At 74.9% G+C, this 12,332-nt stretch overlaps 1 protein-coding gene across 12 annotated transcripts in view; it reads right to left on the bottom strand.

Moving 5' to 3' along the window:
• Positions 1-12,332, bottom strand: part of PLEC (plectin) — a 50,106-nt gene that overhangs the window by 36,462 nt on the left and 1,312 nt on the right. For 3 of the 12 annotated variants that reach the window (XM_084508589.1, XM_084508591.1, XM_084508586.1), the window contains exon 2: positions 11,711-11,906. In XM_084508589.1, coding sequence (XP_084364715.1) covers positions 11,711-11,870 — 160 coding nt within the window. In that variant the 5' untranslated portion in view covers positions 11,871-11,906. Of the gene's footprint in view, positions 1-959; positions 1,478-5,123; positions 5,188-7,465; positions 7,575-11,710; positions 11,907-12,332 lie in introns of those variants that run through there. The other 9 variants (XM_084508574.1, XM_084508577.1, XM_084508581.1 and 6 more) reach the window with 4 other exon arrangements.

The raw sequence follows: 12,332 nt of genomic DNA, 5'->3' as shown, positions 1-12,332 counted from the left end.
GTGGAAAAACCGGGGGGAGAGCAGCACCGGCCCGGTCCCGGTTCCCACCGGGTGTTGGGCACGGGCACGGACACGGACACGGACACGGACACGGGCACGGGCACGGGCGGCACCGGCTGCAGCCGGGGGAGCTGCCCCCGCCCTGACACTGCCCTGCGCGGGGACACGCCGCGGGCACACGCACCCAGTCCCCGTTGCCCACGTTGCCCACGCGTGCAGGCAGCTCCCCCCGACCCCCCCGCGCTGACTCACGGCCTGGCCGGGGCGCGGGCTCGGCCCCTTCCTGCTGGAAACTTGGAGCGGCCGCGGCCGCGGGGCTGAGTCACGGGCGGCGGCACGGGGAGGGCGAGCGGCCGGCACCGCGGCCTCGGGGCGCAGCTGCCCCCGGCCCCCCCGCCGCGGATGCCCCGCGGCCCCCGCCGGATCCAGCTGCCGCCGCGCCCCCCGGCCGCGGATCGGGTGTCGGCATCGCGTGTCCGCGGGGCGGGGGGGGCGCGGCAGCCCCCTCCCCACCAGCCGCCCCGTCTGCCCCAGCTGCCGCCGTCCGTCCCCGGGCTCGGCCCCGCTGCAGCTCCGAGCATCTCCCGCTGCAGGACGCGGCGCCTGCCCCCCCCCCGCGCCCCGGTGCAGCCCCTCCGTGCCCGGAGGATTCCCCCCCTGCAGGGCCCGGAGCCCCCCCCGACCCCCAGGAGCCACGCTGCGCCCCGGGGTCCCCGTGTCCCCACCCCCGCACCCCCCGTCCCCACGCACGTCCGCATCCCCGTGGGTGCCCTTTGGTCGGGCGGGGGGGTGGGAGGAGCCACCCCCTCTCCGGGATGGGAAGAGGGGCACGGCCGGCACCGGCACCGGCACCCGCGCTGCAGAGCCCCCCCCCGTGGGCAGCAGCCCGGCGCCCCCCTCCCGGCTCGGCGCGAGGTCCCACGCGGGTCCCCCCTCCCCACGCGGCTGCCGGGATCTACCTGGGGCCGGGCCGGGCCGGGGGCCCTCCCGGGACACCCCCGCGGCGGCGGCGGCGGGCTCCACGTGCTGCTCGCCCTCCTCCTTCCTCCGGTACAGCCGGGAGCCGGGGGGCTCCTCGCGCGTCCTGCCGGGGCCGGGGGGCGCGGCGGGGCGGCGGGCGGGCGCGGGGGGCGCGGCGGGGCGGCGGGCGCGCTGCAGGGACAGCGGGACGATGTCGGGCGGCAGGCGCAGGAACTGGCGCAGGTAGGCGATGCCCTCGTCCGTCAGGTACCAGTAGTAGTGCCGCCAGGCGAAGGTCTCCCGCACCAGCCCGCGGGAGCGCAGCGAGCCCATGGCGCGGATCACCTGCACCGTGGGCACCCCGGGCAGCTGCGGGTGGCAGCGCCGCGGCCGCCGCTCCTTCTCGGCCACCAGCACGCCCTCGCGGAACAGCAGCTCCAGGATGGCGCGGAGCCGCTCCAGCGGCATCAGCATCCCGGCCACCATGGCTGGGCACGGCTCGGCTCGGCACGGCTTGGCACGGCTCGGCACGGCACGGCACAGTCCCGCACGGCTCGGCCCGGTTCTGCAGGGCCCGGCGCGCTTTGGCACGGCCCGGCCCGGCTCGGCTCGGCTCGGCGCGGTTGCTCGCAGCGCGCGGCGGGGCAGACTGGCGGCGGCTCCACCTCCCGGGCTGGGCGCGGGGGGGGCCGGGGCACTCTCGGCTCGGCGGCGGCCCTGACTCAGCGGCCCCTCCCCGGCCCCGCGCAGCCCCCCCCCGGGCCGGCCCCGCGGCTCCCCCGGCGCGCCCCGACGCACCGGGCCGGTTCCCCGCGCCGTGGGAACCCCCCGCGGGACGCGGCCCCGGGGGAAGGGCGGCGGGGGAAGGGGGGGGTCCCGGGGCCGCCGGGCCGCCACCTGCCCGGGGACGTGGCCCCCGCGCCCCCCCCTCCCCCCCGCCCCCGTCGCCATGGCGAGGAGGAAGAAACAGGCGGGGGCCGCCCCGGGGCGCATCGCCGCGCACCGGGGCCGCGCACCGGGGCCGCATCCTGCCAGCGCCACTGTTTGCTCTGCTGCTGTTTGAGCAGGGCCGGGCCCGCCGCGGGGGGAGGTTCCCGGGGCGCGGGGGGGCTCCCCCGGGTCGGGCCGGGCGAAACGGAGTCCCCGTGTCCCGTGCCGGGATCCCCCCCGGTGTCCGCACTGCCCGTCCCCAGGGCTGGGGGCTTTGCGGGGAGGGACCCCAGAAGCACCCCCCAGGCCCGGTGACAGGCACAGCCCCTGGGGCTGTGGAAGTGGGTGCAGTGCAGAGCCCCCACGCCACGTGCCCCATCATTTCCCCACCTGGCATCACGCACCCTGTCCCAACAGGACACCCGGTGCCCGCACCACCCTGTGGGGAGCCCCCCCGGGCTGAAGGGGTCCCGCAGCAAAGCGACTCAAGGATGGGCATCCTGCCAGCCCCAAGCGGGACAGGGACGTGAGGACAGAGCCCGGCACAGCTCTGGGGCCAGGCCAGGCTGGCACAGGATGCAGCCGGAGGAACGAGGAACCCCTGGTGGTGGCACAGGGCCGGGGGCCTTGGGGACACTGTGGCGCTGGGGATAGCACCAGCAGGAGAAGTGGCACCAAGGCTGGTGCCCCGCATCCTGTGAGCTGTGCCCTGGGGAGCAGAGCAGCGATGGGGGCCAGCAGCGGTGGGGAGCAGGGATGGGCATGGGTGGGGGGCCAGGGGTCTGTACCCAGCTGTGCCTGGCCCCACGCAGCAGTGAGCAAGGAGGTGAGCGCAGCCCTGGGCATGGTCAGCACCTGGCACACCATAGCAGCCGTGGCATAAATCACTGCAGGGGCTCCTGAATCCCCTCACCCATGGGCAGCAGGACTGGGGTGCACGGCACAGCCCCACCCGCTGCAGCTTTGGGCACCCACCAGCACCCCTGGCAGGCTCGGGAGCTCCTGAGTGGGCAGCATTTGGGGAGGACCCGGACCCCTCACGCGCAGCCACGTGGATCACCCCCAGCCACGCTCCCCCACCGCAGACCCCTCCGTCTGGCCCAGGAGTGACGGGGCCCGGAGCCGGGGCACCGCGCACCCCGCTCCACCCGGCTTCCCCCCCCGGGGCAGGGACGGCGACAGCAGCCGTCACGCCACCGCCAGCACCGCGTCACCTCCGCAGCTGCGCCAGACCCCAGGGCAGGGTCCCCACCCGGCAGCCCCCAGGCTCCCCCAGCAGGGCAGGGAGAGGCAGGGACGCGGCAGCGCAGCAGGCAGCCGGCCCCCTGCATGCAAATCCCCGCAGCGCTGCTCCCTCTGCGGCGCCACGGAGGGGGCACGGAGCTGGGGACACCCCCCCCGTGGTGGCTGCCAGCCCGGGGTGCCCCCAGCCCTGCCCGTGCCGGGCACAGCAGAGGGGACAGCACGGACCTGCGGGGACAGCACGGGACAATGCGCACGGTGCCAGGAGCACAGCACCCACACTGCAGCCACCAGCAGCGGCCTCCCCGTGCGCAGCCCCCTCAGCCTCCCCATGCAGCCGCCTCCTGTCCCACGCAGCCACCAGAACCAGCCCACGGCCCCCCCGAGCAGCACCACGTCCCCACGTTGGTGGCACAGGGACAGCTCGGGGACGTGCTCGCATCCCTTGGCCGGAGCATCCCCCCAGCCCCCCCGGCCCCCTGCCCAGTGACTGCAGCATGCCGGGAAGTGCCGAGTCAGCGCCCGCCGCAGCGACCCGCTGCGCTGTGACAGCACAGCCAGCTCCGGCTGCTCCCTCCTGCCGGGGACACCGGGCACGGTGCCGGACCCCTCCCCACCTCCCCCCAACCCGTGGCCGGGGGTCCGGGCAGGCTGCAGCCCCACGGCGCTGTGGGGCAGGCGGGTGGGCAGCGGGGGCCCCGGCCGGCAGCCCCTGGCCCCCAGCCCGGTGCCGGTGCCCCTGGGGGCTGGCGTTGCCGCAGGGCTCCGGTGCCGAGGCAGGAACAAAGGCGCCGCTGTTCGCAGGGCGCTGCGGCCGAGCCAAGCGGCCCAGGAGCCCCGGGGGGATTAATGAGGATGGGGCCGGCGGGGGTCCTGCGGCCATGCCCGTTCTCACCATAAATCTCCCCGCTGGCAGCCCGGGAGCTGCAAGGGGGGGAAGGGACGGGGGGAACAGAGCCCAACCTCTTCCTGACCCTGGCCGGGGTCCGAGCCAGCGCGGCCCCAGCCCCAGCCCCAGCGCCGCGGCTCGTTAGCGTAATTGGCCGTGCAGTGGCCGCATGCCCGCTGCGGCGGCTTAGAGGGGACAGGAGCACGCGGTGCAGCAGCCCCGTGACGAGCATCCACAGGGCCCGTTACTCACGCCCCAGCGCACCGGCTCTGCGGCACGGCACGGCACAGCCCCCCCCAGCCCCTGCCCCCCCGGCAGCTCCCCGAGCCCCTCTCCCGTGCCGCAGGCAGTGTGCCCGTGCAGCCAAGCAAGCGCTGGTGCAGCAGCGGCCCCGAGCCCCCCACCCACAGGCTCAGGCCCCCTGCAAGCCGGGGGCTGTCCCCTGACAGTGACCGTGCCCCCCCAGGGGACAACCCTGCCCCAGGCTGGCCACAGGGCAGTGGCAGTGCTGGGGACCGCTGAACCACACAGATGGGGCAGGTGCCCAGCACCCCACACGTCCCCTGCCCCACTGCAGAGCATCCAGGGTGGGCGCTGAGCACCCTGCGTGCCCCCAGCCCCACTGCGTGCTCAGCTCCCCTACACCCCAGCCCCACTGCAGAGCACCCAGGGCAGATGCTGAGCACCACGGATGCCCCCACACCACTGCAGAGCACCCGGGGTGGGCACCGAGCTCCACGCCTGCCCCCAGCCCTGCTGCAGAGCACTCAGGACCGGTGCCCAGCACCCCACACATCCCCAACCCCACCGTGGAGCACCCAGGGTGGGCACCGAGCACTTTGCCTGCCCCCAGCCCCACTGCGTGACAAGCTCCCCATACACCCCAGCCCCACTGCGGAGCATCCAGGATGGGTGCCAAGCCCCCCACACACCCCCAGCCCCAATGCAGAGCCTCCAGGGTGGCTTCCAAGACACCCCCCCATGTCCCCATCCCCACTGCAGAGCATCCAGGGCGGGCGCTGAGCCCCCCCAAGCCCCCAGCCCCACTGCGGAGCATCCCGGGCGGGTGCCGAGCCCCCCGGCAAGGTGACCCCGCCGGTACCTTTGAGCGAGATGATCTCGTGGTGGATGGAGCGGGACGTGTCCATGGCCATGGCCCGGCTCGGCTCGGCCCGGCGCTGCGCCCCGCGCCCCCCCCCCTGCATTTATGGGGCGGCCGCGGCCAATCAGGGCCGGTCCGCCCCGTCCGGGGCACCGGGAACGGGCAGCTCCTGCGGCAGCCCCGCCCCCGGCACGGCTCGGATCGGCTCAGATCAGCACGGATCGGATCGGATCAGCACGGATCGGCACGGCTCGGATCGGCACCTGCTGCGCCACAGCCCCCCCATCCCCATCCACCGCAGCGCAGCCCCCCGCCCCGCCCCATTAACGCCTCGCCCCCCCCCCTCCATCCCGGCGCAGCCCCCTCCCCGCAGGGCCCCCCCCCGGCACCGGGTCTGGGCAGCAGCACAGAGGCTGCAGCCCCCCCCAACACACGCTGCCAGGGGCACCGACACGGGTGGGGGGGGAATGGGGGGCACCTACGCAGCTCCTGCCATGGGCAGGGCCGAGCTGCAGCCCCCATGGAGCTCCCCCCAGCCCCAAATTGCTGTGGCTGCTGCTGCCCGTGCCCAGGGGGGCGGCAGGAGATGCCTCCCAGGTGCCCCCCCGGTGCCCCCCCCGGTGCTCCTGGCTGGGCAGTGATAACGGCAGCACCCAGCAGCCACTGGCACCCGGGCACGTGTCCGCGGGGAGGGACGGCGCCATGCGGCACCCGTGGCACCCACAGCATCGATGCCCGTGGCACCACCACCGCCGCGTCCCGAGGGCTCGTGGTGGGCACCCTGCGACCCGCGGGGGGCTGCTGGTGCCAGACCTGCTGCCCTGTTTGTGCTCTGTTGGGGACAGCTCGGGACATGGGGGTGTCAGCAGCGGGAGGAATGCGCCGCACACCCCCCCTGCGGCACGGCCAGGCCTCCCCAGGCAGCGCGGCCGCGGCGCACGGCCAACGGCAGCTCCGTCCTGCCGCCGGCGTGCTCCAGCTTTTATCCTTACACGGCCGCCTGCGCCGGTCTGCTGCGCTTCGCCGGGGGGGGCACGAGCCCAGAGGCAGCCCCACGAGCGCGGGACGCAGGCGGCTGCCCCCAGACCCCCGCCGGTGGCCACGGTGCCCACGCAGGGACGCCGAGCACGGGGACGCCGAGCCCCCCGGCCACAGGGTTGGGGTTGGGGTTGGTGCGGGGTTGTGCCCGCGGCCGCTCGCTGCGGTGCCCGTGGGGATGCAGCCGGTGCTGCCTCTGCCCGGGGCTGGCGTGCGCCAGTGCCACCAGCCCGGGCGGCGCTGGCAGGTACAGGCGGCGCCGGCGGGCGCGGGGCCAAGCCGTCTGCTCCTCGCTCGCGGTGTCAACACTTTTTGCAGAGCCCCGAGGCTCGGCTGACGCTTCCCGGCTTTGCCAGCAGCTCTGGGACAGCGGCGCGTGCGATGACCCCGCTGGCTGCGGGGAAGGGACCCGGCCCAGCGCCAGGGGAGGGGTCGGCACCCAGACCCCCCCCACCAGCACCAACAGCGGGACCGGCCGCCGGGGCACCCCGGGGTCTCTGAGCTGAGCAGTGTCGGGGGGACCCCGGGGCTGGGACGAGCCCTGAACCGCCAGCCCCAGGCACGTGGAGTCACGCACAGGCAGGGGCCCCTCCGTGCCCCCCCGAAAGGACACCCGATGCGTCCGCCAGGATGTTGGCCGGGGTCCCACCCCGCTGCTGCCGCACGCACAGGGGAAAGAAGCCCCTGGGGCGCGGGGACAGACGGACAACGCGGGGACAGACCCCCGGCGAGGGCGGCAGCGCAGCCGGGGCTTGGCCGTGCGTGGGCCCCCCCGGCTCCCCGGCCCCCCGCGGGGCTCCCCGGCCCCACGGGCGCGGTGACGTGCCGGGGTCAGGCAGCGCCGGCCGCGCTCGCGCCCCTTGTAAGGGCATGGCTGCTCCGAGCCCGCCGCCGCCGCACCGCCACCGCGCTGGGGGGCCCACGGCGGCCCCGAGCCCGCGCCCCGCACCCTGCGCCCCCGTCCCCACCCCACGGCCACCCCCCGACCCCACGCAGCCCACGGCCGGGGTGGGCAGGGGGGTTTGGGCACCTCTAGGGTGCTGACACTGACCCCCTGCGCACTCCCCACGTGCCCCACGCAGCCCCCCACGCGCCCCCCACGCGTGCCCACCCCTCCCACGCGGCCGTGGGACACGCACCGTGCCCACCGAGTGGGGCTCCACGCGGGGGCACAGCCCCCCTTCCCCTCTGCCCCCCCTCCCCGAGCTCTGCCCCGGCGCCCAGCCCCACGGCGACCCCCGCCCGGCGCGCCCCGACCCCCTACCCCCCCCCCCACGCGGAACACGCGTGGGGCCCGGCGCTACCTTTGTAGCGCTCCCGTACGTCCTCGTAGGCCTGGATGAAGTCCTGCTCCTCGGGGTTGGGGGGGAGGCTGCCCAGCTCGTACGTGGCCATGGCCGGGCCGGGGGCGGCGGGGGGGGGGGCGCAGCCGCGTGGCCGCGCCGCGTGGGAGCCGTGGGAGCCGCGGGAGCCCCGCGCGGCCCGGCCCGGCCCGGCCTTAAGGGAAGCGGACACGGGGGGGGGGGGGGGGGCGGGGGGCGGTGGAGCGGCGGCGGGGGGCGGGGCGCGGGGCGGGGGCAGGGGGCGGGAGGGGCGGGGGGCGAGGGGGGGTGAGGGGGGGGGCAGGGGACGGGACGGGGCAGGGTGGGGATGGGGACAGCGCAGGTGAGAGGGGAGGGACGGGGGGACACGGGACTGGGGGGGGACAGGACGGGGGGACACGGGGTGGGGCGGGGGGATAAGGGACTGGGGGGGGACACGGGATGAGGGATGGTGTGGGGCTGGGGGGGCAGGTGACAAGGGGCAGGACACGGGGACAGGATGGGGCTGGGGGGGCAGGGGACAGCGCAGGTGAGAGGGACGGGATGGGGGACGCGGGAGGGACAGGGGGACAAGGGACAGGGTGGGGGGACAAGGGACAGGACGGGGGGGACATGGGACAGGAGATGGTGTGGGGCAGGGGGTGCAGGTGACCAAGGCTGGGACACGGTGAGGAGGGACAGGATGGGGCTGGGGGGTGACAAGGGACAGGATGGGGCTGGGGGGGTGACGAGGGGTGCACAGGACCCAGGGTGCAGGTGGCAAAGGATGGGACAGAGGACACGGGTGGGAAGGGACAAGGTGGGCACAGCTGGGAAGGGATGGCGGGGGTCTGGGGGTGTGGGTGACAAGGGACAGGACATGGGGACAGGATGGGGCTGGGGGGGCAGGGGACAAGGGACAGGAGGGGGCTGGGGATGCCGGTGACAGGGGGTGACAGGAGCCACCGGCGGGTGCAGGATCGGGCCCTGGCCGGCACCGGGACCCCCCCCATGAGCAGCACCGGCCCTGAAGGTAGAGACCAAGGGGGGGGGGCACAGGGCCGGGAACAGTGGGGAGGGGGCAGCAATGGGGGCACTGAGAGTGGGGGGGGCTTGGTGCTGCTGGGGGGCACTGGGCACCACTGGGGAGCACTGGGAACTGATGGGGGACACTGGGCACTGATGGGGGGGTGATGGGGGGCACTGGGTACTGATAGAGGGGTGATGGGGGGTACTGGGAACTAATGGGGGGGCTGATGGGGGGCAATGGGAATTAATGGGGGGGCTGATAGGGGGCACTGAGCACTAATGGGGGGGGCCCAGGCACTGACAGGTTCCCCACGGAGCACATGGGGGTGCCTCCCCGTGGGGGGAGGAGCAGGGCTTGGGGGGGGGGGGCACCGCTGCCCTCGCACGGCGTGCTCATGGCCCTCCCCCGGGCGCTGCTCGTGCTCACCCACCCCACTCGTGCCCACGCACCCCCCCCGGCCCCCACCAGCCCCACGCACGCCCGGTGCCGGATGGCCCAGCCCGGCCCCCCCGCGGCCGCCCCACCCCGTGACTCAGCACCGCAGCGTCACCGCCGCTGCCACCGCGTCCCCGGCACCCCACGGCACCCCATGGCACCCCACGACACCAGACAGCCCCCCATGGCCCCCCATGGCCCCCCATGGCGCCCCACAGCCCCCCATGGCACCCCACAGCACCCCACGGCCCCCCCGCACCCAGACCCTGGGGTCCTGCTCTGCCCCCCCAGCAGGACCCTCAGACCCCCAACGCTGACCCCCACAGCCCCAAAATGGGGGGCACCTGGGGGACCAGGACACCACGACCCCCCCCCCCCCCGAGGATTGTTCCCCCCCACACACACACCGGGACCCCATCAGCAGCGGGGACCCCATAGCGGTGGCGGTGCCGGGCTCAGCCCCGAGGCCGTGGGGCCAAGGCCGGGGGGGGTCGGGGGGGGGGGGGCAGCGGGGGGGCGGCTGCTAAATCGGGGAGGAGGACGGGCGGCGGAAACAATGCGGGCCCATAGCTGCCAGGGCGCGGGGCCCCCGGCGGGGGGTGCGGGGGGGGCACGAACCCCCCCCGGCCGCGTGTGCGCCCCCCCCAGCCGCAGGGACGCGGCGCCCACCGGGGGCAGCCCCCCCGGCATAAGGAGGGGGGGGGCTCGGGGCTCGTTTCCCCGTGGCCGTGGGGGCGCGGAGCTGCGGTGCCAGCAGCGAGGGCACCGGGACAGCCCCCCCTCGGGGGGGGCACCACGGAGAGAGGTCCCCGGGGTGTCCCTTGCGTGTCCCCCGGGTGTCCCCGGGGTGTCCCCAGCAGCCGCGGGGCCGGGACACGGAGGCGCCGCCTGGGTCTGCGCCCCCCCCCCCCCCCGCAGAGGGTCTCGGTGCCCGGTCCCCTCCCGGCCCCCCCCGCAGCCCGGCCCCGGGGGCCCTCTGACGGCGGCCGGGGACACTGCAGGGCCCGGGGACTGCGCCCCGAGGCGAGGCCGGGACGCGGCCACCAGAGGGGACTCGGTGTCCCCAGGGGATGGGGACAGCACGGCCCGGACACACGCGCCCCCCCCCGGTGTCCCCAGCGCTGTCCCCATGGTGTCCCAGCACACGCAGCCCCAGAGCAGTAGCAGCCACGTCCTGCCCGGGGACACCACGGACACGGTGTGCACTGCCAGGGGCATGGCATGGCCACCACGACGCTGTGACATGGCACTGGGGGCACAGCATGGCCACAGGGACAGCACGGCGTGGGGGGCACGGCGTGGTCACTGTGACACAGCACGGGTGGCATGGCACAACCAGCACATGACATGGTCACCACGACAGCACGGTGCGGGGGGCACGGCACAGCAAAGGCAACAGCATGGCACAGGGGGCACAGCATGGCCATGGTGACACTGTGACGTGGCACAGGGGGCACAGCACGGTCACCGTGACACAGCACGGGGGGCACGGCACAACCAGCACAACATAACATGGTCACTGTGACATGGCACAGGGGGCACAGCACGGCCACAACAACAGTATGGCACATGGGGCACAGCATGGACATGGTGACACTGTGACATGGCACAGGGGGCACGGCACAGCCACAACAACAGCACGGCATGGGGGGCACGGTGTGGTCACTGTGACACAGCACGGGGGGCACGGCACAACCAGCACAACATGACATGGTCACTGTGACATGGCACAGGGGGCATGGCATGGCCACAACAGTATGGCACAAGGGGCACAGCATGGCCACAGTGACACTGTGACATGGCACAGGGGGCACAGCACGGTCACCGTGACAGGCATGGCCACAGCAACAGCACCGGACGGCCACCGTGACACTGCAACATGGCACAGGGGGCATGGGACGGCCACCACAGCACCCTGCCATGGCACAGGGGACATGGCACAGCTTGGCCACCCCGACAGGGCGCAGGGGTCCCAGTGCCCGCGGTACGGCACGGCGCAGCACAGCGCGTCCCCAGGCCACGGCATCGCCCCCTGCTCCCCGGCCCAGCACTGCCGGTCACGGCGGCACCACGCCGAATCACCAAACATCAGGGACTGGAAGGGACCCTGGAAGCTCAGCCGGTCCCATCCCCCTGCAGGAACACCCGGAGCAGGTCACACAGGAACGCGTCCGGGCGGGGTTTGGGTGCCTCCAGAGGAGACCCCACAGCCCCCCCGGGCAGCCTGTTCCGTGCTCTGTCACCCTCACCATAAAAAAGTTTAATTTCACATTAAAGCAGAACCTCAAACGTTCCAGTGTGCACCCACTGCCCCTTCGGTGTCACCAAGAAGAGCCTGGCTCCATCCTCCTGATGCTGCCCCTTTCCGTATTTATAAACATTCATGGGGTCACCCCTCGGTCTCCGCTCCCCCAGCCTCCCCTCTGAGGGGGATGCCCCGCTCCCCAAACCATCCTCAGGGCGCTGCTGGGACCTCCCGCGGCATCGCCCCACGGCACCCCACGGCATCACCCCCAAGGCACCCCACGGCACCACCACACGCTGCGGCACAGCCCGGCCTCCTGCCCCAACCACAGGGCCTTGCCCCGTGCAGGGCACAACCACCACGTGCGTGTCCAACGGCGCAGCCTGGCACGGCCACAGCCACCAGCGGGCAGCCGGGTGCATCGGACAGCGCGACCGGACCCCGCCACGACACCACCGGGTCCCCGACGGGGCCGAGCCCTCCCTGGAGCCCCACGAGCGTTACCCCGAGACGGCGCCGCCCGTGCCGCCGGCCCTACCTGCGATCCTGATCACCGCCCGCTCGGCGGGGTCCAGCACCGTCCCGTTGCCCGCGGTCGCCTTGGTGCGTTTGGTGCGCTGGTGCTTGGCCAGGTTCCAGGGCAGGGTGTCCCCGGGGCTCGGGGAGCTGCTGCTGCCGCTCGAGCTCTCCTCCGCCATCTCGGCCGGCTGCCGGCACCCCGCCGGCCTCAGCTCCTGCGGCAGAGGGTTTGGGGTCAGGGCAGGGGGATCTCCAAGCGCCGCCGGCCCCTGGCACCGCCGCTCCCAGCTCCTCGGCTCCTGGGCACGCCCCAACCGCCCCGGCTCGCACCTGCCACCGGCAGCGCCCGCAAAACCCACAGCCGGCCCCGTGCCAAACGGGAGGGAGGCGCAGCCGGGAGGGGGCAGCCCCCAGGTGGGGGCACGGGGAGAGGCTGCTTCAGGTGCCCCCCAACAACCACGGGCAGCGCCGTGGGGTTGCCACATGGGGAAAGGGGCTGGGAACGGGGACTTAGGGGCGCAGGGAGCGCTGCGGGCGAAGCACCGAGCTGTTGGTGAGAGGCACGGGCAGGACGCGGCCACGGCCTCACCCCAGCAAACGCAGCCCCACGCACGATGCGCCCCGAGGCCGGGAGGGGACCG

This window comes from Aythya ferina, assembly GCF_964211825.1.
Source record: "Aythya ferina genome assembly, chromosome: 2".
Classification (NCBI taxonomy): Eukaryota; Metazoa; Chordata; class Aves; order Anseriformes; family Anatidae; genus Aythya; species Aythya ferina.
This window is presented reverse-complemented; position numbering and strand designations above follow the sequence as displayed.